General features: G+C 45.5%; 1 protein-coding gene across 1 annotated transcript in view; it reads left to right on the top strand.

Annotated features, from left to right (window-relative positions):
- The window catches only part of LOC101588282 (1-phosphatidylinositol 4,5-bisphosphate phosphodiesterase epsilon-1), a 233,328-nt gene that overhangs the window by 153,954 nt on the left and 52,156 nt on the right, over positions 1–27,218 (top strand). The window contains exons 8-14 of the mRNA XM_023709028.1: positions 14,237–14,912; positions 18,621–18,803; positions 19,952–20,069; positions 20,726–20,882; positions 23,236–23,358; positions 23,447–23,583; positions 26,466–26,704. Coding sequence (XP_023564796.1) covers positions 14,237–14,912; positions 18,621–18,803; positions 19,952–20,069; positions 20,726–20,882; positions 23,236–23,358; positions 23,447–23,583; positions 26,466–26,704 — 1,633 coding nt within the window. The remainder of the gene's footprint in view (positions 1–14,236; positions 14,913–18,620; positions 18,804–19,951; positions 20,070–20,725; positions 20,883–23,235; positions 23,359–23,446; positions 23,584–26,465; positions 26,705–27,218) is intronic.

Genomic DNA, 27,218 nt, shown 5'->3' on the forward strand with positions numbered 1-27,218 from the left:
TCTCTCTCTCTCTCTCTCTCTCTCTCTCTCTCTCTCTCTCTGTCTCTCTCTCTGTCTCTCTTTCTCTTTCTCTCTCTCTCTTTCCAGTACCAGGGATCAAGTTCAGGAATTTGTACTTACCTGGCAGGCACTTATGCCACTGAGCTATCTCCCCAACCCCTATTATCTCTTTTTTAAAAGATGTAATTTATTATTTTTTGAAATTACTTTTAACTGATACATAAGAGCAAAAAATTGTACATATTTGTTGGATACTTGTTCTTTAAAAACACACGCAAACAAGGACTTTTTCCCATTTCTATAACTTCAACAAATCATTTGTTTAGTATTTAGTACAGAGTCTACAGGGTCTCACTACCTAGATCACACTCAGTGATCCCCCTGTTTTCAGCCTCCCAAGCGCTGGGGTTGCAGGTGTACACCACCACGCCCAGTCTCAATCAACATCTCCGTGTGCCCCTGGGCAGGGCCAGCAAGGCATGCCGGGGGTTCAACCCCAGCCACTGTACTCTGCCTAAGCAGGCGCTTTAGTCCGCTGAGCTGTCTGGCCAGCCCCTAAGACTTAAACAAATTAAATTTCAGGATTACAACCATGATCTTTTATTGATTCCATCTTTTTATTAATCTCTGGGTTGGTGGGCTGGCCTCTGATATACCAGGTCTGGGGTGATACCCAGAAATCAGTAGCTCCAGCAACACCCTCTGGCTGAGTCTAATCAGGAGGTACAAGATCTCGCTTTTAGAAACACTGCTGTGCTCTGCACTGTGTGCGAAATTCAGCCCTGCTCATATGGCAGATCTGACGCTGTTCAGTTGTTCAGATGGCCTAAGGCCTTGCGCACAGCCACAGCAGCCGGCCAGGCGTGCTCCCCCACCGCCCAGCAAAAGGAGAGGAATGAGCAGGCTTGGGGCACCCTTGCCTTTTTTCACACAGCAGGCCTTCACCTGGGGAGAGCGGGAGGGATCCTAAGGCCACCCAAGTCATCAGGTCTACTGGCTTTGGTGTTTCTACCTGCGAAAGGTTTCTGTAGGCAGGACGTGAGTCTATCGCTGCAGCTGTCTTGGAGCCCTTATGCATGTCTGTATGTTGCAAGACGCTGTGTTAGCTTTTGCAGAGCTTTTTCGGGTTTGTATATGGGGGTGTCTGTGTCTCACTGTGTGTGTGCGTGTGCGCACGCGTGCGCGCGTGCTACGCTGGTAAAGACAACAGTATTTTTATAAAATAATTTCTTTGGAGTTATATTAGATCCTTAGAATCCATGATAGAGAAGTGAGCGTCCTGTTCACCAGTCCTTCATGCTGTTGTGTTCTAAGGAAATAAACCTAAATTTCAGATTTCTCCAAGACGTCTGGCTTTCTTCCACCTCACTTTTTGGTTCAGTCTCTCACAGTAGAATTAAAGATTAACTGTTATGGTTCTTACTGTAGGGTCAAGGCCTAATGTTCAAATATCTCAGCAATGGGGGACCAAATTTTACTCTGGGATTCTTAATACTAAAGGGGAAGAGGATCTCAATTCATGACAAAATTCACAATATTTATAAGAAAAATAAAACAGATGTTTGAGAGACAGATGCCTTTTCCTTCTATTGAGATCTGCCTGAAATTTTTATTCCTACCTAAACCCTACTGTAAAGAGCATATTAATCAATACAACAATGAATTTCAAGTGATTTTTAATACCAGCCTTCACATTGTCTGTGTGGCTGTGTGTGCTGTAAAGCCACCTTCAGCAACGCCGCCTTTGGCAGCCTTCCAGAGAGCCGGCTCTGAACTGCCTTTCGCCTTCCTTGCCTGTTGCCTCAGGTCCTTCGAGTGAGGTTTCTCCAGTCATTGTATCAGTCTCTTTACACTTTTATTGCCAATGCCTGCTTGCTCCTTCGTCCTCTTCCTCTAATCATTTTCCTCTAATCTATATCCTAAGATTATTCTCTGCCATTATTCACTTTCCAGACTCTGTTGCAAGCACTCATAGGAGGGGAAAAACACAAAAATTAAATATTTACGTTATAAAGTCCATGAAGTCTTATTGAGATGCTCAAAGACCTTCACCCCCTCACCCCAAGTACCTGCCACTCTGAAAGGAACCTCTGAACACACGTGAGAGGCAGAGGGGTGTTTAGTAGAATTCCCTGAAGCCCCAGGTAGGCAAGCACCGTTGCTGTAACTGTCTGCCTAGGTTAGGAACCCTCCCCTGAGTCAGAGGCCCACATTAAAATGTCCAGTTCAGGGTTGCATGTGGCAAAATGACACGCAGATCTTGAAGACCAGAGGAATGGGGCTTTGTTGATCTGCTGGAAACAAAACTCTGTACAGCCTCCTGCCTCTGTTCATGCGGCACCCACCAACCCTCGGGAAGCTGCAGCACAGGAGGGACGGTGGGCATGGCAGTGTGCGCTTGAAGTCCAGCACTGCAGTGTGAGACTGAGGCAGGACGATCGCAGGTGAGCCCTGCGTGAGCAGCTTAACAAGACTCCCTCTCACAATAAAAATAAATTAAAAGATAGCTGCAGCTATAGCTCAGTGCAAAGACCCTGGACTCAATCCCCCAATACTATAAAAAATTTAAAAGAAAAAGAAGGTTCGATCCCTGGCACCACATGCCACGCCAGCACTACCCGCAGGCGCACTGAGCTGGCGACCGAGTCCAGGCGTGGTGGCGCACACCTATAATCCCAGCACGTGGCTGGAAACAGAAGGATCACTGTGAGTTTGAGCTGTGTAGTGAGTCCCTACACCAAAAAAAATAAATAAATAAAATGAAAAAGACAACCTCAGAGTCCTGTGTTTCACGCAGCCTGCAGGGCTTATGATTCATCTCAAAACTGTCAGCTACTCCTGCCAGGAAACCTGCTGGAAACACTCAGAAAAACTCCAGAAAAGTGACCCTAAAAGGTTCAAGAACTCAGCAGGAAAAGAGTGGAGTTGAAACAGTTGCAAAGTGTGAATGGGATCGAAAGGTAAACTTACCTAACCTCTGCAGATGAGGAAGTGGTGCCAAAAGAAATGAAGCCGTGGGCCTGCAACAAACAGCAGGGCCCAGACACGTGCCCGCCGACCTCGGGGCAGGGACGGCCCTTGCTCTGTAGTAGTGAAGGCATTTCTTTTCACTGGAGAGGGCTTAAGCTTCAGTTTATCTTCATGTGTTTTTCTGTGGATTAGGAACATCTGAATTCAATACTCCAGCTATATTTGATAAAGCCTATAAAGTTCATTTATGGTAACCTTTGAAAATTTATGAGCACAAAGAATGAAAAAGCTATGCCTGGGTAAATATGTTCAAGTCACAGAGATAAGAGCTGTACAGTGGCCTATTGTAGGCAGGTGAAATTAATAATATTAAGGTGCAGAGAGAAGTGTGGGCCTCCTTCGCAGCAGTGAGCACCACGGGGCACCTGTTGGGGTTTGTGTCCAGCTGTCCCCCCAAAGCCTCATGTGGTCAATGGGGCAGCCTCCAGGGTTTGTGATTAATTCATGATCCAGTGCTGGGATTATGGATGTGAGTGCTACACTCATCCTGGGGCAGGTAATCTGCACACCAGCATAAGGGGTGGGGGGAAAGGGTAGCTAGCTGCCACAACTGCTGCCCCTCTCTTTGGCCTTTGCTGTTTTCTACAGCCATGAATGGTTGCTTTCGGCCATGTGCCACTTTGCCTTGGAGCCCGCTGAGTATGGACTGAAACCTCCACTAACTGTGAGCTAAAGAAACCTTTCCTTCCTGAATTCTGGGTGTCAGGTATTTGTCCCTGCAGTGAGAAAAAAGTAACTAAGACAGCACCGCTCAATTTTGCTCTCCTTACTTACTGGAGAAATCTGTGTTCTGTGCCCTCCCCACCAAAACTACCTTGGAGACATGCCTGGAAAACATGTAAGCCCACAAGTATGAAAAATAAGAGAGGTGAATATCAGAAAGTAGAGTCCAGTACCTGAGAAAAGATATTGTTCCCAGGATTACCCATGCCTGCACACAGACATCCACATGGATAGACAATATAACAAAATGATAGGAAATTAAACATTTATCTTCCAAAGGAAGAGGATGTAAGTAAGCCCCAATCTTACAAACACATACCTCATCACATCCTTTAAGTACAGCAGACTGCTACAGTTCAGCTAGTTCCTACTGTGATGTCCCTTCCCCGTTTTGCTGCAGGTACCAGGGACCCTCTATTTCTCCCTCATGCCATCTTGTTAGTCAAAACCTGAGCACAATCCTGCTTCTGTGACTTGTAATACCAAGAACCACTTTCCCACTGCGTGCGTGAGGTCCACTTTCTGAAGGTGTGTTGGGTATATATAGTACTCCCGCTGGGCACTAGCCAAGGGCAGGGCGGGTACATTCAGTATGAGAAGCAGTGCATTGAGCCTTAGTAACAGTGCAAGGAAAGTTCTGGTTGAGGGAAGGTGCGTTTTCAGTGTGCCCTAAATCATGACCACACTTTGGGGCTCATGATCTTGCCTCTTGGGATTCTGTTCAGTGAGAACATTGTGTCCTCACCCACCCAAGTCATACAATGGAGCATCCTGCCACTTTTAGCTCTTCCCCAATGCCAAATGCCTATAAATGGGTCAGTGTCCTAAAACCATTCAGGACATTGAACATTTATGGGCATGGAACTGATTCGGGACATCGAGGCAGCTATGACAGTGAACTGAAGACCCTCTTGAAGGAAGACGTTCAGACCTGCCCCAGAAAGCGGCAAGGTAAGTGCTCAGTGTGAGCAAGCGTAATTTCATGGGGCTCGATGGCAACATATCTTTGCTATGGTACTCTTCTTTTATTGTAAACATTGACTTGGGATGTAGCTCAGTGGTATAGTACCTGCCTGGCAAGCTCTGGGTGCTGAGTTCAACTCCCCATACGAAAAAAGGAAATAGGGGTTTTTAAATGTAAACATTAACCCTATTTTTTTTATCATACCTTGGTTTGTTTTCACTTTGGTCACAACTTGAAACAGGAAAACAGTTTGTCAGAGAAGCACTGTTTGAATGTTGTTTTTTTAAGAGGAAAAATAATAAAAGCAGTTTTGGGCTGCGGATATAGCTCAGCGGTCTAAGCACTTGTCTGGCAAGCTCAAGGACCTGGCTTCAATCCCTGGTACCACATTGTGTGCCAACCGTAGAACCCAGGGTGCACAGTGCTGGCCCTAAAACCAGGCATAGTGGCACACGCTTATAATCCCAGCACTGCGGAGGCTGAGACAAAAGGATCGCTACAAATTCAAGCTTTGTAGGGAGAGCCTATACCAAATACCTAAAGAAATAGCATTTTAAAAAAATAATAAAACAGTTTCAAACCAAGTTGGTAGTTAATAGAAGAGTTACAATAATTAATACATTGTATACTGTGTTCATAGTAGTTATTCAGAGTACAAGAGTAGGCATGACATCTTGTTCAAACCAAATTAGCACAAACCTTTCTTTCTAGTGAACTAAGAGAAACTAGCTGTATTACTATGGTCACTATCTTGTGTATAAATATATATTTTTTCCTTATCTCTCTCTCTCTCTCTTTCTTTCTTTCTTTCTTTCTTTCTTTCTTTCTTTCTTTCTTTCTTTCTTTCTTTTTTTCCCCTTGGCCCCAATATAGTTTGTCTTTTCTTTTAAACAGTTTTTTCCCAATTTGTATGCATGGTTTTGCTCCATAGTACTGACTTTCTGAACACAATTTGAATAATGATAATAATAATGGCAACATTAATTATGATAATTTTACTGAGTCTACTTTTCTAAAAAACTATCCTAAATACTTTATATATTAAATTATATAATCTTGCATCATTTTTATCGCACTCTCGAGTTCATAAGCTGGCAGGGCTAGGATTTAAACTCAAACAAGCTGGCTCCAAAGTGCACACACCACCCAGATATAATTTAGAAACTGCTCAGACTAAGCGCCTGCTTAGGCAAGCTCAGGGACCTCCGTTCGATCTCCGATACCACATGCCACACTGGCCCTGGCCCCGGGCGCACTGAGCCTGCCACTGAGTCTGGGCGTGATGGCGCATACCTGTAATCCCAGCCCTGGAGAGGCTGAAAACAGGAGGATCATTCTGAGTCCAAGCTGCAGAGTGAGACCTGTACCAAATACACTTTAATAATAGTAATTTAGAAACTGCTGGTGGTTGAAAAAGGTGTTATGTTAATTAAAAGCAAGGATTTTCCAGAGAGAACTTTGAAATATTAGATTTTTATTACAGGGAACAGCTGTAGCAAGTCATTTGGAAATTATTTTATTCTATTTTAAAGCATTAATTTTAGGCCTACATATCACTTGGTGATTCACATTCAAGTAATCATGTCAAATTTGTCAAAAGTAATAACTTCTTACAAAGAAAATATATAACCTGGTTTATGAATAGCCCTTGGCATCAGGAAACATTAGGCCGATGCCCAGCTGCCAGCTTATGGTATCTAGCCAAAGGGTGCTGCAGACGTTCTGAGGTTAAAAACCTGAGGGAAAGGCAAAAGCCTTCCTCCATTTCCACTGCTTGTTCCTCTCTCCAGGTGAAATGACCTCGTGTGACAAGGCAGCTTTTTTTGCTGGCTGCCCACATCTTTGCTCTCTGGTTAACGTTATTTGATTCCTAAATACTCTTAATATTCCATCTTATTCTTTTCTGTAAACCCACAGAAAAGTTTCTGCTAAGTGAAACAGGCACAGAACCTCACAAAATACATTCTAGCAACTAAGAGACCAAAGCTACTAGTAGTTTCCTGCTTGCAATAAACTTATTTTATTACAAACAATTGTCAATTTTATTTTGGAAATTAGTCCCTGGAAAAATGTTTTTTAATGGAATTATTACCATCTGGCATTAGTTCCTTTTATATTCTAAAATCGAAGTGACAGTGTCCCCTCTCTCCCAGCTTACATCATATCTGACAGGCAGAAACAGGCTCCAGGAAAGCCTTATAATTTTTCTCTCCAGATGCTGCTTTTCATAATGCCTATAATTTTTCACTGGAAACTGCTTGATTTCTCTCAGAACTTAATTGAAATGTAATCTAGGAAATAGCGTTGGTCTTGCTAAATTAAAATCAGAAATTCTATGTCTAGATTAACATTTATGGTGTGAAGATAAGAATGCTCACTAACTGAATCCTTTTTGCTATTAAAACAACAAAAAGTGTGTCGTGAGGAAGGTAGAAACAGCTGCAGAAGAAAGATTTGGAAGTGACTTCTGGAGAAAGCCCGTCCCGGGAAAGCCAGGCTGACTTAGCTTCCAAAAGAGGAAGCGAGGGAGAAACAGCAGGACAAACCCTGGCCTCTCGTGTTTATGTACACTCCCTATATTTAATATTCAATCCTGGGTATACTTTCCCAGCCCAGGTGCTGTGCTGGCTTCCCAGTGGTGCCTCTCAGTCTTCACCACTTGTCCTAAGAGAAACACTTGTCTTTTCACCACTGAGCAGATAAGTGAATTGAGGCTCAGAGAGTTTGGATATTTTGACCAGGTCACACAGCAAACAGGTGGAAGAGCTGAGCAGGAAGCCCAGGGTGGCTCCAGGGGGGTGTTCCTATCACTGTACAAGAAGATAAAAGCAGTTGTATAGGTGAACACTTGTTATGGTTTGTGTCTAGTTGTCCCCCCAAAGCCTCATGCAGTCATGAGGCGGCTTCCGGCTTTTGCGATTGTTTATTGTGGGTGTGGATGCTGCGCCTGCCTGGGGGCAGGTAATTTGCTTACAATGTAAGAAGGGGAGAGAGGCTGCCTCAAGCCTGAGCTGCTGCCCCTCCCTTTGCTCTTGCTCTTTGCCACTGCTATGAAAGGTTGCTCTGTGCCATGTGTCGTCTGCCTTGGAGCCAGCTGAGTATGGACTGAAACCTCCACTAACTGTGAGCTAAAGAAACCTTTCCTTCCTTCATTTTGGGTGTCAGATATTTTTTTTCCGAGCAATGAGAAAAGAGTAATGACGACAATAGCATCATTGTTTTGTTTTGTTTTGTTTTTTACCATTACTAAAAGCAGTTTTAGTAAGAAAGATTTTCTTTTTTCACTATGAAGTGTAACATTAAGAGAAATGCACACTTAATGCTAAGTGTGGTGGTACATGTTTCTCCTGCTCGCAACACCAAGGCAGGAGGGCCATACGTTCAAGGGAGCCTGGGCAACTCAGTGAGACTGTCTCTGGAGAGAAAGGTGAGGGTGTAGCGCTGAGGTGCACCTTGCCTGTCCTGCAAGGGCCTTGGGCTCAATCCCTAAGCACTGAGGGCAAAAGTGCATAAGAAATAATATATCTGCACCCAGATCTTGGCCTCTAATAACATTCTTCACTCACAATAAACAAGATTCCTTGCAGAAAGAGCTGATTTTAGGACTGGTCTGGGAATATGTAAGATGTGCCTGGAAAATTTGTGCCACAAGTCATCAAGCTTTAAAGAGAAGAAGCAAAAAAAAAGCACAGTGATGGGAGTGTGTCCAAGACACAGCGGGGGAGACCTCCCCAAGACCAAAGCACAAAATAAACTGAGTGGAATTAAATGATTACCTACCCAAAGCATCCTTGATCTTGTAGTAATATAAATAGGTGATATGTTGAAGTGATAAATAAACAAATGGAGAGTAGACAAATCTTTCCTGAGAAGACTTCCCAGTCTTATATAGAATTTTTTGTCCTCAAGGAGGTGAATATAATATCCCACTGCTTAAGTGTGAAAAGGCATGGTGACTTCCTGCTGAAGAACACAGTATGGAAAGAACTTTTTTTTTTGGCGGAACCGGGGATTGAACTCAAGGCCTTGCGCTTGCCAGGCAAGCGCTTACTCCACTGAGCCATCTGCCCAGCCCGGAAAGAACTTTTTTTAAATTAAATAAGCAATGTTAAAGTAAGACAAGTGCTACATCGGTCACATGATCGAGATCCGCGTCAGCAGGGATACAGCAGGTCACCTGTGTGCCCTGAGAGACGTGGCACGAATGGCGCTGTTCCTCTGTAGTCTCACTACCAAAATCTCATACCTAGTCTAGTTTGGAGAAAAATACAAAATCCTAATATAAGCTACAAAAAAAAATCAGTATTGTTCAAAACTGATTATTAAGATCGTCAAAGTGAGGAAAGCCTGAGAAGCTGTTGTGGTCGAGAGGAGCCTGCCATGCTGTGGCGGCCACACGTGAACAGCATCCTGCGTGTGGTCCTGCAAGAGGAAGAGACCTTAGGCAAAAGCTGGTGACGGCCCAAGCTAGTATGACTAGTTAATAATAACACACTAACATTGCTTCATGAATTATGACAAATATCTGCACAAATGTAAGATGGTAATGAGTGGACTTTTGTGCTGTCTCTACTGTCGTTGAAATTTCTCTGAAATTTAAATGTATGAAAAAATAATGTACTTGACAAAATGCAAAATCAACATTAAAAAGTCAATAGCTCCTATACATCTATTGTTCACATATTATTATGAACTACATGAGAAAGAAATCAGGAAAATTATTCCACACACACACACACACACACACACACACACCCCAAAAAGCACACGTAGGGATCACCCTAACCAAGCAAGTCTAAGACCCGTATAATAAAGGTTACAAAAGACTGAGGGAAGAAATTGAACAAGATGCTGTAAGACAGCACGGCACCCTGTGTTCATGGATCAGCACAATTATGGGTAGTAAAATGACCACATTACCAAAATTAGTCCACAGATTCAATGTAATCATCAAATTTCCAGTGACATTTTTCACAAAACTAGAAAAAGCCCTAAAATTCATAGAGAAGCATAAAAGGCCCAGAATAGCTGAAGAAGGTCCTAAGCAAGAAGACCGGAGGCATCACAATACCCAGTTTCAAATAATACTACAAAGTCAGAGTAACCAGCATGGTATGGCATAAAAAACAGATACACAGATGAATAGAGCAAAACAGAGGAGCAGACAGGACACAGGAACAAGCCTATAAGACTACAGCCATCTGGCCGAGGAGATAGCTCAGCAGTCTCACTGCATGCCTGGCACGCACAAGGACCCAGGTTCAATCCCCAATACCACATGCTGTGTGGGCCCCTGCACCTAGCTCTCTGCTGAAATCAGACGTGGTGGTCTACACCTGTGACCCCAGCGCTGGGGAGGCTGAGACAGGAGGATCACTATGAGTCTGAGCTGCTTAGTGAGACCCTATACCAAATACATAAATAAAGAAAAGGGTTGGTTTTTTTTTTCGGTTGGTTTGTTTGTTTGTTTTATTTTAGGGAAGGGTCTACAGGTGTTTCAGGGTTTCACTACTAGATCGGACTCGTAATGATCTGCCTGCTTTCAGCCTCCCAAGAGCTGGGATTACAGGAGCATGCCACAACCCCAGTCTCAGTTGCCATCTCAGCACACCCCATGGGCAGGGCCAGCACAACAGGCCCACGAATCAAACCCCCAGCCCCTGTGCCTGCTTGCAGGTGCTTTAATCTGCTGAGCTATTTGGCTCGCCCTAAAAGATTTTTTAAAAACAACACTACAGCCATCTGACTCTTGACAGAGGACCCGAAAGTATACCTTGGGAAAAAGACAGCCTTTTTAAGAAACAGTATTGGGAAAGCTGGATGTTCACTTGCAGAAGATTGACATTAGACCCCTATCTTCCATGCTGTACAAAGATCAATCCAGAATGGATCAAATTAGGTGAGGTCTGAAACCTTGAAACTATAGAAGAAAATGTAGGGAAGCACCATAGGCACAGGCAAGGACGTCCTAAATAAGACTCCAGCAACACAAGAAATAACAGGAAGAATCAACAAATGGGACTACTCCGAGTCCAAGTATCTACACAGCAAGGGAAAAAATTGACAGGCAGCCTACAGCATGGGAGAGTAATCTTTACTCTTCCAACAGAGGATTAATATGTAGAATAGATATGTACGTGTAGGGGGTGGGGGTGCCAGAAAATGGACAACATATATGCATACATACATATACACAAAATGTCTAAGATAATTGCAATATTGTTTTCTATTAGTTCATTGAAAGGAATAGTTAGCATTTATGTTGTTTGATTAATCTTATATGCCTTTATCTAGTAATCTGAGCAACCGCTTTGAAGATAGCAACATGCAATATAACAACCAGCGTTAATTTCCTAACATCTTGTTTTGAAATTCTGAATCATTTTTACTGTTTTTTACCATTGCCTTTAAAATAAAAAAATGAGGGCCCAGGGAGATGGCTCAGTAGAATAAGCGCTTCCTGGCAAGCGCAAGGGCCTGAGTTCAATCCCCAGTTCCACAAATAAATAAATTAATTAATCAAACAAAATTAAAAATTGACACCAAAAAGTTAAATAGCCTAATCAGTAAATGAACAAATGAATCACCGACACTTCTCAAAAGAAGTATAAACGTTCAATAAGTATATGAAAAATTGTTCAACATCTTCACCTATTAGGGAAACACAAATCAAAACTACATGGAGATCCCATTCCATCCCAGTCAGAATGGCTATCATCAAGAACACAAAAAAAATTTTAAAAAGAATACCAAAAAATAAATGGTTGGGAGCAAGGTGCTGAGGGCCTCTACCTATAGTAGGAATGAAAAGTGTTACAGCCCTATGACAGTTGAACTTAATTTGCAGACGTGATTGGCTTGGAACCCACCTAGGGAGCTAGCAAAGTATCCTCTGCCTGCCTGGGTGGGTCGTGGAGGCTCAGCCGTGGGGTCTGCGTCTGACCCCCAGCCCCCCTTTTTGGTTCCACCATCCACATCGTGCTTTGTGTTGAAAACATCAAGCCATAGACGGAAGCCTATGAAGCCAGGGACAAAGCTGAGCCCTTCCTCCTTTAATCTGTGCATACTGAGTTTTTGGTCTCAGCAACAAAAAGCTAATACAAGGCCCCTATAGAAATTAGTACGGAGACTTTGCCAAAACCTAACGATAGGGTCAGTGTTGATTCTGCTACAGCACTTCTTAGTGTAGTCCTCAAGGAATTAAAGCCAGCACGCCAGAAGAATTCCAGCAATGTCCATGTGTAGTGGGCCACAGTTCACAAGAGTCAAGACACAGAGCCAGTCAAGATGCACACCATCAACAGATGGAACGGTGAGAATGAATGGCTAAGGATGCACAGGTCAATGGATACAGAAACTGTCGCGTGCGGCCTTGCCAGCAAGAACGACGTGACCACTGGTTGGTTTTCTGCACAGCTCTTTATTGTTTTCTTACATCCGTCTTCTTCCCCCTCGAGGCCCCTGCTCTTAGCTTATAAGTCCCAGGGCTTCCAATCATGGGGTGCCACGTGTGTACTGCCCATTGGTCCAGGTATGCAGAAGCAATGCATTAGCCCAAGCCTTGGCCTTATATGGAGTTGTTTATTACTAGGAGCGCTCACCCCCTGAGAGGGTGGAAGGCGGAAACCGGCGCCATCCTAGGGCGCGGCTACACGCAGCTCCCTACAAGAAACACTGGAGTATTATCCAATCATAAAGAAGACTGGAATTTTGTCATTTGCAGGAAAATGGATAGAACTGGAGGTCATCATGTTAGGCAAAATAAGCCAGGAAAGGCAAACACTGTGTATTTTCTCTAATATGTGAAATCTAAAAACCTGACATAAAAAGAGTCTCATTAGACAAGAGGATAGAGATAACAGGGAAGGTACAAGGGTAGATACTAAGAGAAATGGGTATGATCAAAATATGTAGATCTAAAAATCAGTATTTTAGAGCTAGCGAGATAGCCCAGTGGGCTAAGCACTTGCTTAGGCAAGCACAGAAACCAGGGTTCAATACTCAGCACCACATGCCCCGCCAGCCCTGGCCCCAGGCGCACTGAGCTAGACACCTGTAATCCCAAGACTGGGGAGGCTGAAAGCAGTCTTGCTTAAAATTTGTCCATGTTGCTTCATGTAGTGAGCTATTGTTTATTCAGTTTCCCTGATGTACAAAATTGCATTATGTAAATGCACCCAAATGCAGTATATGTGTTATCATCGCTGGGCATCTTAGTTGACTGTGGCGTGGAACTCTAAGAAGGATTTTCTGATCATCCGATTTGTGGGACATTAAAGTTTGATATGCCTTTTACACATTTGTGCATTTCTGAAGGGCAAGGAAAAAGAAGCTGCTATTAGAATCTTGTTGAAGAGATACATTTAACAGAGAAGAGCTCAGAAAGCCCAGGGCTGCTGCTCGTGGCTTCCGAGGAGGCAGTAGGCTGCCCCTAGATGATGCCAACCTTCCTTCCCACAGCCACATGGACCAGCTCCTTTACTAATTTATCCACCACTCTGCTAGGGCTGTCTGTGGGTCGAGCCATGGAAACCTTGATCCTAACAACAACTTCTTGCACTCCTTACACTTTTCTAGAGAATAAGTCTCTATAGGGCAGGCTCCCACCTCGATGGCCAGATAGAATGGAGACTTTCAGGTTTCACTTGCCTTCCCCACAGATCCTCCTGGCAATGCAGGTTCCTGACTCATAAACTAAATTTTTCAAGCAGACAATTATGAGCATGTATAGACCGGCAGGCAGGCAGGCAGGCAGGCAGGCAGGCAGGCAGGCAGGCAGGCAGGCAGGCAGGCAGGCAGACAGACAGACAGACAGACAGACAGACAGACAGACAGACAGACAGTGAACATCTAAGGCTGAGTCAAAGTGAGCCATCCTTTCTTGTCTGACCACCTTGACCATATTTTTCACTGAATAGCTTCAAACTAATCAAATTTTATTTTTATCAGCAGTACTTCTCAGGTTAGCATATTTTGTCTTATTTCTGTCTAATTTATCTTAAGTATATTAAGTCATAATTTTTGTTTATGATTTAACTGGAAGGCAAATAAATCTAGCAATCTTAGGCTCAGGAGCTAGACAGCCCGGAATCCCAGCTCGGCTAGGCCTCCTCTGGGCCGAGTGCCCCGCACTTCTGCTTTCTGAGCCACAGCTTCCTCACAAGTGAAAAACAGAACAGAAAATTAACTTTGTAAGATGGGATGATTTAGTACAAAAATATATTCAAAGTATTTAACAGTTCCTGACACAAGAGAAATAACCAATGTACAATGAAGATTATTGTTGTTGACACTTACACAATAATTTCACCTGTTAGTTTCTTTCTTATGCGTAATGATCAGACATCTTGCAAAGCTTTAGAATTCTGCTATTTAAAGAATTATCCTGTGACATTCAGCATTCTCTATTTCCCATGCTAACTGGAATCTATAGCAAAATGAAAACTGAAGTCCAGTGTGAGGGAGATCAGCCTCCCTTCCAATTATAACACAGGTCAAATTTATGTCTCTTTCCATTAGGTTTATAATTGGAGATTTGCTGGATTCAGAAAACGACATCTTCGAGCAGTCCAAAGAATGCGACCCTCACGGGTCAGAGGAGCCACAGAAGGCCTTCGACCATGGGACAGAGCTCATCCCGTGGTACGTGTTGTCCATCCAAGCTGATGTGCACCAGTTCCTGCTGCAGGGGGCCACGGTCATCCACTATGACCAGGACACACACCTCTCTGCTCGCTGCTTCCTGCAGCTTCAGCCAGACAATAGCACGCTGACGTGGGTGAAGCCCCCCACTGCCTCCCCAGCTAGTGCTAAAGCAAAAGTCTGTGTGCTGAGCAGCACAGCCGAGCCTGGCAAGTTTCCATTACTGGGTAATGCTGGCTTAAGCAGCCTGACAGAGGGGGTCTTAGATCTGTTTTCAGCAAAGGCTGTGTACATGGGACACCCTGGCATTGATCTACACACTGTGTGTGTTCAGAACAAACTGAGTAACATATTTCTGTCGGAGACGGGTGTGACTCTGCTCTATGGACTCCAGACCACAGACAATAGATTACTACATTTCGTGGCCCCAAAGCACACAGCCAAAATGCTCTTCAGTGGACTGCTGGAACTCACGAAAGCTGTGAGAAAGATGAAGAAGTTCCCTGACCAAAGGCAGCAGTGGCTGCGGAAACAGTACGTCAGCCTCTACCAGGTAAGGGGAGAACCATCCCTCGCTCTCTCTCAAGTAGTGGGATTGCACGCTCCCAGGTCCCAGCTCTGCCTCTTACTCTCTGTGTGACCTTGTACAGCTTAGAGTTGGCCCCTCAGTGCCACAGTGAGAGCTGAGTGAAGACACATAAAACCACAGTATAAATTCCTCTGTGGAAAGAACAGTACCTGCTCATGTTAGGTTCCTGTAATTATTTTGTTATGAAAATAGTGATTATGGTCATTATCATTCTTATACTGGAGAGAAACTGCAGCTTCATTGGCCAAAGGTTTAGTCAAAATTACTGTGATCTACAGGGTTTTATTATTAAAACTAGCTGATACATTGAAACTTTCCCTTTGGAAACTGAAATTCTGATTCATTACATAACATACTATGTGACTCTTGGCGAGTTCTGTTTAACTTACTGTTTATTGCTTCCTAAGTAGAGCTTTTAAGATTGAAAGACACTTTCCCAAATGTGGATAATTCCTACCCAGAGTCCTTCCTCACCAGGCTTACAGTGGCAGCAGCCCCACCGGCTGGCAGTGGTCACAGTCTGCTGCTTAAGTTCCCTGAGTGTCTCCTGAGCCCACACTTTTGGGGTGCTTTCACCGTAAGCACCCGGTGAAATGCTTCTGCAATTAAAAACATTTCCTCCCTGGGAGATTTGTAGAGACGCATGTATGTAAAGTGCCTCTAGAGAGCCCTTCCTGGTCCTCGACTTGGTCTGGGAAGTTTATATTTGTACTCGCATGCATAGGTTATTGGAATCCCGTCAAGTTAATTGCAGTCTAGCACTTCCAGAGCAACCCACAGTGAGAATAAAGGTATGAAGGCATATTTTTAATTTTGGGAGCCAAGGGGTCCTAAGTCCAGCCATGGTGATGGCTATCCAGAACAAAGGCCTCCACCCTGGACCAAACCTGGGTTTATTCAATCCTGAAGGAGGAGTGGCCTAAGGATGAGTGACTGAGAATGGCAGGAAGTAGGTGAGTGCTGTGAGCTGGGCTGGGTAGGAGGCCTGCATTTACCTCTGTGATATGCAGAGAGAGGGATGTGCAGAGAGGGATCTGCAGAGAGGGATCTGCAGAGAGGGATGTGCAGAGAGAGGGATCTGCAGAGAGGCATCTGCAGAGAGGGATCTGCATTACACAGCTGAGATGGTCTCTAATGTTTTGGGGTCCGTGCTTCAGCTCTGATGTGTAGTCTCCCAAGCCCCAGGAAGTCACAGGCTCTATCTTGAGGCCTGATCCCAGCCAACAGCATGGAGCAGTGACTCTTCATCCTGTCTCAGCCTGGCTCATATTAAAGAACAGCAAATGGGGGTTGCCAGAGTTACGTGTGTGCCATCTTCAATGACTACCACCAGCTCCTTGGCTAGACCAGTATGCACTGCTTAAAGCCAGTTGAAGGGATAAGGAAGAATCCTAGCCAGCCCTGTACACGTCAATACATGGAAACATGGTTGGTCAAATACAGCCAAAATTGCTCTTCTTTCAAGGAGAGTCGCCCAGGTGCTCCTCCACAAGTGCCTTCATTCCCTTTCCCCATGCCTACATGATGATTATAAGTAGAGGCCATATCCTGAATAAAAACCATGATGCATTAATTAATGAGTAGATAGGCCTCTCGGATCACGCATTCAAAGTTACATAGCACAAAGCCATTTTAGTTAAGTCATCTAAGACAGAAACCAACATGCACCTCCTCTGCATTCCACAGGGCAAGTCCAGTGTTCAAGAGCTGTTATGAATATTGATTTTTAATTAGCGCTCTTCCTCGGCCTTCCAGAATCAACAAAAGCCATCACCTGTGGACAAAAAGCAGGCTTTGAGCTCAGTTGCAATCCCTGCTCATGACGCCTGTGTATTTCTGTCGGTCCCTTCATTTCCTTCTGCAGGGGCTCCATCTGTTCCTTCTCCAGCTCACAGCACAAGGAGCTGGATGTGAGCTGCACCTGGTTTCCCATTTGCCTGGCAGCCTTCAGCCTACGTTGAAGGAGGCGTCGGCTGGGACTGGGGCCAGCTAATGAGGAGGGGAGAGGCGCTGCTGGAGAGAGGCCAGGTGATCCAGGGAGACTCGGGACACATGGCTGCGGCAGTGCGGCCCACAACACCCCCGCCGGGACGCTCTGGTACAATGTCACTTAGGAAATGCAGGTGGCGTTCATCCGCAGGGTGTCATTTGCAAAGACAGGCAGCCTACCTTGGACTCAAGATTTCTTTCAGATGAAAAAGGTGGCAGAGGCCAACAGTCTGTCCTCCCAGAGGCCATCCCTCATGCTGGCCCAGGAAGCCCCAAGGTGCTGATGTAGCACTTAGAGAACAAGGCTCAGGCAGATCTTTTGTTAGTGTTAAATCTCCACGTGTGATGGATTTTTCTGATTCCAAAAAGCTGAGGAGGAAATCCATATTTGTGATAGCGCTTGACAACTTTTCTTCCAAATAAGTGGTGACCCTGAAAGCTTCCTGTAGGACTCACAGGAAGCAGGTATTTTGGTCTCATTTTTGGTATATTAATTAAAACTGACTTTGTGTCATATAGCATTAGTATTCTCATTAAATGAAATTTTTTTTTTTTTTTTTTTTGAGACAAGGTCTCATTATATAGTCCAGGCTGGCCTTGAACTCACTGTGTAGCCTAGGCTACCAGCAATCCTCCTGCCTCTGCCTTCCCAGTTCTGGATTACAGGCATGTAGCACCACGCATGGCTCGTGAAGTGATGTATCATACATGGTAGCACATGCCCTCAGATGCCTAGTACCAAAGAAATCCCTATTTAAATTCATCTGAAAGTTAAAGAAACTTTTGAGAAGACTTCCTTGGATTTTTACAAACCTCTGGGAACAGTCCTAAAATATTTCTGTATTCCCAGTTTGAGAAATGCTCACACAGAAAATAAAACATCTTCCCAACATTAGCTGTCCCTTCTGCGGTGAGCATATATAAAGTTACTTTCAAATACTACAAGCATTTGTAATCGATCCATTGGAAAGAGTAGCAGGCAAGCAAGGGAGGATAAACAGGAACGTTTATAGTGAATCCCTGGAAAGCCCCGGAAAAGAAAGCGCTGCGGGACGTGAGGAGATGGCACCCCGGACCCCTCACCCAGCGTGTGCCCGCAGTGTCCTGCTGTGCAGCGTACCCTGAGTCCCCCGGGCGCTCCCTCCACCCACCTCAGACTGCAGTCACTCCAGACGCTGGCAGCTCACCCCAGAAGCTCCGAGGGCCACATAAGCCAATGCCTACATTGAAATAGCATCAAACAAGGTGAAAGAGTTACCTGGCATGGTGTAATAATAGACAGACAGAAGCTAAATTTTGTTGAAACATAATCACATCTTGTTCCCTACCCCCACCCTACCCCCAACACAGTAAATCCTTCAAAGCCCCGATTGACGAAATAAGTCTTAATGAATTTTCTGTCAGTGTTAGCTCTGGATTATAATGTCTGAATCCAGGGTGGGGAATATATCTTTCCTACTTAATCATTGCAGACCCACCACTGGGACTGCCCAGGGGCATGACCAAGATGCGTAACGGGGTTGGAAGACGGAGAGTCAGAAGACACGGCACCCGGTGGCTTGTCGTTGCTCCCCAGGGGTGCCTGTGCCCCGCCACCTCTGGGGACTAGCTGGTGCCCTTAGCAAATTCCTTCTCCTGCTTGCTGCTGCCCCGTGTGCTCAGCACGTGGTGCTTCTTTTCTAGGAGGACGGTCGCTATGAAGGCCCAACTTTGGCTCATGCAGTGGAGTTGTTTGGAGGCAGACGGTGGAGTACCCGAAACCCCAGCCCTGGAACCTCAGCAAAGAATGCCGACAAGCCCAACATGCAGAGAAACAATACTCTGGGCATAAGCGCCACCAAGAAGAAGAAGAAAATCCTCATGAGGGTGCGTGGTATTTTTGCTTGTTGGTTTGTTTTATTTTGTTTTGTTTTGGCGGAACCGAGGATTGAACTCATGCCCCTGCGCTTGCCAGGGAAGCGCCTATTCTACGGAGCCATCTCCCGGCCCAGGTATTTGTTTATTGAGCATTACACCCAATCTATTGTGTGGTTAATATCACCCATAAGCCACCTTACGTCGTAGGAGTTGGGGACAAGGTGAGGGGGAAAACAAGAGTTAGAAGGGCTTGCCACGTACCTCTTGGGTGCCAGGGTCTGTGCCAGGAGCCGTGACAACACAAACGGAGTGCAGTCCAGTAAAATTCATTGTGAGGCAGCTGCATATCCTGTAAGAGCAGGAAGAGAGGAATACAAGCTAAGAGACAAGCAGGAGACTTTACAGAGCAGCCGACGGATGGGCTTGAAGGGGTGTGTAGGAGTTTACCAAGTAGACGACGTACAGGGAAGCATCCCAGCAGAGCGGACAGCGGAGCTGCGGGGGACTTGCTCAGGGAAGCTCATGCCGTTCTGGAGGCTGGCGCCTGAGTTTGGTGGGGAGTAGGGAAGGGTCAGAAGAGCAGTCATTTACGAAGGCCCTAAGGGCCCATAATGTTGTATATACAACACAATTTTAAATGTATTTAATAAATAAAATTTTATCACTATATATTCTAAATCATATATTATCACTATATTATGATAATATTGTTCATTACTGCCTAAAAAACAATTCTTTCATATGAGAGGCTGTTGATTAGTAGAACTTTACCTGCTTCACAATTGTGCCTCCAGCTGGGGAGATAGCTCAGTGGTATAAGGATCTGCCTGGCATGCACAAGGTCCTGAGTTCAATCCCCAGCAAAAAAAAAAAAAAAAAAAAAAAAAAAAAAAAAAACAACTGCACCTAGACACAGATTTCAGGTTCCTGGGCCATCTCTTTCTGCCTCCATCCCTGCGGAGTGCTGCTTTAGAATGAAGCTCAAATTGGATGAGGTGACGTGAGAATTCTTGGTGCTCCTCGACAGAGGTCTGTCTCACTCACAGGAAGAGACAGCACTGAAAGTGTGTGGGTGCAAATAGCTAGCCTGCGAGAGCTAGCACAGTGCTGCTGGGAGGGAAACAGCCTGGGAGTCATCGCGGGCTCTGTGTTTCCAGGGTGAGAGCGGAGAGGCGACGGACGACGAGATGACAGCCCGAAAAGCCAAGGTGCAGAAGGAATGTCGGAGCCGAAGCGGCTCTGATCCTCAGGACATTGATGAGCAAGAAGAAGCAGGTACCACCACTGTCCATCTCTGAGATCATTCTTTTTCAGTTGTAGGGGGAGATACCCATTTTGATGATTTAACTATTGTGGAATCCTTAAATTATCTTGCTGGATGTACCTTTGTTTCTAAGTTACAAGTTTCTTCTACAAGTATAATTAATGTACTTCAGGCAGGGGATATAGCTCAGCGGCATAAGCACCTGCCTATCAGGCACAAGATCCCAAATTCGATCCTTGGTGCCACCAAAAAAAAAAAGACCAAGTATAAGGTACTTGGAAGTTCACGAATGTATCCTTATCAGCAGGGAATATCAGATGTACATGGTACAATTTGATAGATGAGTGATTCCCAGCACTGGCCGAAGAACAGAGCTTTAGCAAATCTGTGTGGGTGTCCTGGCCACACCCAAACCAACTGACATAGGTGTTCTCTGGCTGGAAGCTAAGCACCTGTGTATTTTCTGAAATCTCCAAGTTAGGGTGCAGTGTAGCCAGTGGAGAACCCACCAAATGAGTTTATTCACCAAGAAACATATTTTGATACTTCTGATACAGGAACTTATCTCTCTGTTGAAACAGATCGTATATATTGGTTTTCTCAGACATCCAGCAGCCTCTTCTGCTTGTAGTGACTTTTTGTCTTTTTTTCTCTCTCACCCTCGCAGAAGTCAATGCCATCACTGGCCCTCCCAACCCCCTCCCTTCCAGAAGAGCCCACTCCTTGACAACAGCGGGGCCCCCCAACTTGACCACCCCGACATCGTCTCCCACCAGGCCAGTCTCCTCCCCTGTGCTGTCTTCTTCAAACAACAGTCCATCCAGGTGGGGCCTTAACATGATAAAAGACGAGGACCCTTGCATCATTTCGTTGTGTAGAAGGGCCGCGCGCCACTTCCCGTTGTCTGTTGGAAGACTCTATTTCTGACTTATAGGTATACTAAAGACTCAAAACTGCCGAAGTTAAATGATCCTGATTTTCCTGATTTATAATCCTATTTTTTGGATTATTATAACTGCCCTTCATGGCTTGAAAGACCAATCCTTCAAAGGTCATTAGCAATAACCAAACCCAATCTGTAATTCTGTAAACCTGCGCTGTTCAGTACTGTAGTCACTAACCACATGTGGAAATTTCTATTCAAATTTAAATTAAGTTAAATTATGTTAAATCTAAAAATCAGTTTCTCAGTCACAGTAGCCACAAGTGCTCCATAGCCAGAAGTGGCCAAGGTTATTCTGAAAGCTACAGGCAGAAGTATTGCATATCTATAATTGCAAAAGTTCTATTGGATAGCACTGCCTTAAATGAAGAGTAAAGTTCTAATGTGAGCTACCTGACTCTGCTAATTGGTGAAATATATTTAGTACTTTCTTCCTATATTAGGAAAGTTATGCATGCCTGGAGAAATGAATTCAAATATTGCAGCAAGTTAGATATGTTTAGATATAACTCTAAATTTGAATTATCACACATGGACCATATAAATTCCAGGTTCAAAATAAAATCTATCCTCTCAGGAGAGGAAATAATATAAAAATGAAAGTTTTTCCAAGGGAATCAAAATATAATGCCATCCATCTCCCTCCACCCTTCTATTTCAAATAAAGTAAAAGAAATTCAGAAGTTCCAGACAGAACCAAAAGTAAACAGTTGCTCTTCCCTTTCTTACCCAGAGGGGTGGGTCTGAGCAGACACTGATTGGGGTTGGAAACATGGATTTCATTCCTTTCCCTTTACATTTATAGCAAAAGTAAAAGTTACAAATAATCAGGATTCTTCTGTTAAAATGTAGGCCTATGTAGGACTTTGGAGAAATGGAACAGACAGATTACTTGGATTAAGTGGCATTTAATCTTTATTTCAGTCGCTCATGAGCAGGAGAAGGAGGAAAAGTTTAAAAGAGAAATTAACATACCAGACCCAAGGTCAGATGGCTCAGCCACAGAAGACAGGAGTGAGAGGCCACTCCTGTATTACAACACAAGGGAAAGCCCGAGGCAGGAGAAGAAAAATCAGCCTGAATACTGTTCAGGAGAAAGCATGACTGAGTCCTACGTCCAGTGGGAGAAAGAGTGGGCAGTTTCCTAGAGTCAAAAATGGAAGCTCCTTGCAGACAGGAGACAGACAGGTCACTAGAAAGAAGAAAGATAAGGGATCGTCTGCTTAGTTCACATGATGAAGCTCACGTTTCCTGCGTCCTGAGCCTCCGGGCTCGCTGTGTGCCTGCTGCCCTCTGACTGCAGGACCGACTCGTCCACAGCGCTGGGGATCTGGCTGCCCCTGAAAGAGGTGATCTGAGATGTCAACACTAAATAATTTTCCATGAGAAAACACTCCTCGTAAGATTCAGATTAGATTGCCTATCTTTATAATAGTATCTGTATTTTTTAATATCTGAAATAGTTCCCCAAAAAAATCTAAGACAAAAAAGAGAAAGGTCCTATCCATTGATTTGACTAAAAAACACAATCAAAACTTTTTTTTTTAATACAGGTATCAGTATAGGCAATTCCACATCTAAAACAGTGACATTAAATTTTTGATTGGGTGGGCTGGCATTTCTATACCAAGTCGCTGCAGCTCTAGCGGGGGCAAGTACAGGCTTGGGCACACGTGGCTTCACCCTGTCCTTAATACTTTTCTGACTCAGATTTTCCACTAATCTTTGAAGCTCTTCACTATTTTCATTGAAGAAATTGTTAGAAACAAAAAGGGAAGACACTGGTGCACTCAAAACTTTCCTCTTAAGTGTATTTCCATAATTGAAAAAAATAGAAAAGAGTATATGTCATTTCCCACAAATTATGATTGAGTGATTTAGAGCTCTTTTTTAAAAAAGATTTTTCTTGAAAAGCACTGAATTTAGGAGTTCGTTTCCTCCCACTGATCTCTGATTTCGAAGAACTGTTTGATTAGTTGAGAAATTTAAAGGCTTACTGGGGGCCAGGGAGATGGCTCAGTGGAATATGTGCTTCCTTGGCAAGCGCAAGGGCCTGAGTTCAATCCTCGGTTCCACAAAAAAAATAAAATAAAATAAAAATAAAGGCTTACTGTACCCTTACTAAGCAGGCTGCAAAAACAAGGTGGCCTCGGTATGTGCCGCCTGTTTCCTCTGAGGCCACCTGGGAAGACGAGTAGAGGCAAACAGCGGCGTCTGGCACTGTCTCTCCACAGTGGCTGGAGCAGCAGCAGCTGGCACGGGCGGATCAAAGGCGGAATGAAGGGGTTCCAGAGCTTCATAGTGTCAGACAGTAACATGAGTTTTGTTGAATTCATTGAGCTGTTCAAGTCCTTCAGGTATGGCCCAGGCTTCTTCCTTACTTTTTCTCGGGACCACATTTTTATAACAGTACTAACTGCGAGGTGTTGTCCATCCCTTGCTCAGTGTGCGCAGCCGCAAGGACCTGAAGGATCTCTTCGACGTCTACTCTGTGCCCTGCAACCGCTCGGGTTCGGAGTCAGCCCCCCTCTACACCCACCTGACAATCGAGGAGAGCGCCAGCGACTTTCAGCCTGACCTAGGTTTGTCGAGCATTTTAGGATTTCCTTCTGAGACCTTCTGTCTAAACATCAAGGCCAGTGATCCAACCACACAAACCCTCACCCTGTCCCTCGCGGCACATGTTGCCTGGAGCCTGGTGAAGCGGGGACTTGCTCACGGGTCGTTTGGCATGCTGGGGGAGCGCGCTGTGGTTGCGCTGGACAAGGGTCTTCCTCCATGCTCCACTGTAGCTAACCAGTAGTACACGCCAGACCACCTCCTGAACATCGCCGAGTGTCCACTAGGCACAGGGGACTACCAGGCACCTGCATCTGGGAAACGCCGGCCTGCTTCCCGCCTCTGGGCAGAAGGTTGCTCGGCGCCAGGGCGGTAGGGGCTGCGTTTGGACAGGAAGTCTTTCAATATCCAGGACGTTTTCTGCCATGTGAGGCTGAGTGTCACCCTCCTCCTCCCCACATACCAGCACCACTGCCGGCACCACCGAGGCCTCGCTCAGCCAGCCGTACATCTAAAGCCTGTCTTTTTTCTCCTCAGTTCTTGCTGGGGCAATCAACACAAAAGAGCAGAGAAAAATCTGGGGGGTTTTGATGCAGTTTCTTCATAATTACTTATAAATTGATGTTGTGCTTAGCCTGTTACTGAGTAGCTGTTAAAATATGCCAGTCTACTCATTAGTCAAATAATTACACTTTTTAAAAAGTATTAAATTTTATTTTATAGAAAAATTTCAAGTTTAAGAAAAATGAGCCAAAAGTACTGTACAGAGTTCACATACAGTAACCTCTACACCCCGCGCGTGTGCGCACGCGCACACACACACGCGCACACGCGTTCCTTGGTTCACAATACCGCATTAGTGAGGTGCCCGAGACAGCTGAGCTCACATTCGCACATTATTGCTACTGAAGTCCGTAATTTATGCCCGTGTGCGTGCCTTGTGCTGCACATTCCGCGTTTTGACAAATGTGTGATGTCATGCGGCCGCCATCGTAGTATTATGCAGAATAATCTCACCGTCCCGAAAATTTCCCCACCTCTCCATCCGTCCTTGTCTCCTCCAAATCCCCGACAACCGCCAACCTTCTCTTGCCGTCTCGGGAACTCTGCCTTTGCCGGCTGCTGAGGCGTCGGGATCACACCGCAGGCAGGCCTCTGGGCAGCAGCTTTCACCTTCCGATGTACATCACGTTCCCCCACACAGCTTTTTTCGGTGTGAGAACTCATTTCTTTTGAAAACCAAAAAAGATCAGGTTATGCGCATTATCACACTGTGTTTATCTGTTCGCTTGCTGAAGGACATTTTGGTTGCTTCCAAGTTTCAGCAGTTAGGAATAAGGCTGCCGCGACACTGCTGTTCGAGTTGGCGTGCAGATGTAAATCTTCAGGTAAATACCTGAAAGCCAGTTCTCGGGTCACGGGAGGCGTATGCTCAGCTCTATAAGAACTGCCAACCTGGCACGGTGGCACACACCTGTAATCCCAGCACTGGGGAGGCTGAGGCAGGAGGATCGCTGTGAGTTCAAAGCCAGCCTAGGCTAAATAGTGAATTTGAAGCCATCTTGAATTACATAGAAAAACCTTGTTTCAAAAATAACTAAATAAATGAATAAGAAAGGAGCACCAGAGTAGCCTCCAATCTGGCTAACAGTAAGACGACGGCCGTGCCCAAGGGCAATGCAGACACGGAGCAGTTGGAGTGTTAGTACACTGCTTGTGGAAATGCAGACGGTGCAGCCGCCTTGCAAGACCGCCTTGCAGCCTCTGTGAATGAGACGAGCATGTCCACACGGGCCGGCAACTGGGCTCGTGGGTAAAATGGTGTATTCACAAAAACCTATATATAAATACTTGTAGTCACAGTTTTAAAGTGCAGAAAAAATATATAACTTTAGAATATATTTTCAAGCCGGGTGTGGTGGCACACACCTGTAATCCCAGATCTTGGAAGACTATGGCAGGAGGATCGCTGTGAGTTCGAGGCCAGCCTCAGCTACAAAGTGAGTTGAAGACCAGCCTCAACTGCACAGGGAGATCCTGTCTTAAAAAGACATACACACACACACACACACACACACACACAAAACAAAAACAAGTATTTTCAGTGTCTATAAAAAGAAAAGGGCTGGGGAGGTAGCTCGACAGGCTAAGTGCCTGCTTGGCAAGCGCAAGGGCCTGAGTTCAATCCCCAGTACCGCATACCGTGCTGACCCTGGAACCCCAGGTGCACCATGCCCGCTCTTAAGCCAGGAATGGGAAGGCATGCCTGTAACCCCAGCACTAGGGCGGCTGAGACAAGATCATTGCGAGTCTGAACTTCATAGTGAGACCCTGTATCAAATAGATAAATTAATTAATATTTTAAAGTGTAGAAATTGGTATTCTTAAAAACCAACATCTGGAGAGGGGTGAAGTATACCTACCCGTAATCCCAGCTCCTCAAGAGGGTGAGGCAGGAGGGTGGCACGTTCCGGGCTACCTTGAGCAACTACTTGGCTCTGAAATCTAAAGTGTAAACAAAAAAGGGCTGGGGATATAACTCCGTGGTAGAGCATTTGCCTAGTATATTTGAGGCCCTGGGTTCAATCCTGAGAAAATAAAATAAAAATCTGAATTTGGCCTCCAATCTACCACTGAATCTACAGAATTCTAATGGAATACTAATGTTTATGAGATTTCATTATTCTCCACCTAGCACGTCCATAATTAGAGGTGTTCCTTGATTTATCTGTTAGTCTTCCCTCTGTGAAGCAAGGAATAAGCACTAAGCTTAGTGGTTTGTGTGGAGAGATTAGCAAAAAGCTTCTGCAGCTTAATAATTCTATAACGTCGTCATTTCCAGAATGAGCTGTGCGGATGAAGCCGGGAGGCCAAGAGCCCACGGTCTGCCATGGCTCTGTTTCAGATTTGTTGACCAGGAATGTCTCGGACCTGGGGCTGTTCATCAAGAGTAAGCGGCAGCTGTCCGACAGCCAGAGGCAGATCTCTGACGCGATCGCCGCAGCCAGCATCGTGACCAACGGCACTGGGATCGAGAGCGCGTCGCTGGGCGTGTTCGGGGTCGGCATCCTGCAGCTCAGCGACTTCCTGGTGAACTGCCAGGGGGAGCACCGCGCTTACGACGAGATCCTCGGCATCATCCAGGTCTGCGCCTGCGCCCACGTGCGCCGCGCTGTGACCCCAGCAACCTGCTGCTCGGGTTATCTGCGCTCCCGCCCCCAAAACCTCGGTCGGGAAGAGCCGGGCTGGTCTGTCTGCATGCGGTTTGGGTTCTGAAATACCAGGAGTGCCTCGCGCGCTCACCTGGCCCGGCGCCCTGACTGGCCGCCCGGTGAAGCATCAGTGCGCTAATCCTGGTAATCCTGGCGCTGGAGCAGGATTGGCGCCGGTTCCGCGCCTCTGCCGTCCCTTAGCCGACCTTTCTTAGCGCCTGCTCTGCCCTGCGTTCTGGGAATCAGAAGCGCAGCCCGCCGGGCGGCTCACGTGCTGGGCGTGAGGCGGACGGTAAGCAAGAAGCGCAGCGCGGCTGAGGTGGCGACGGTTCCGCCGAGCCCTGCAGGGCGGAGACCGGGGCGGGGAGGCTGGCGCGAGCAGCTGGGCGAGGTCGGGGAGCACCGGCAGGGCGAGGTCGGGGAGCACGGGCAGGGCGAGGTCGGGG

This window comes from Octodon degus, unplaced genomic scaffold (assembly GCF_000260255.1).
Source record: "Octodon degus isolate 3935 unplaced genomic scaffold, OctDeg1.0 scaffold00010, whole genome shotgun sequence".
NCBI lineage: Eukaryota > Metazoa > Chordata > Mammalia > Rodentia > Octodontidae > Octodon > Octodon degus.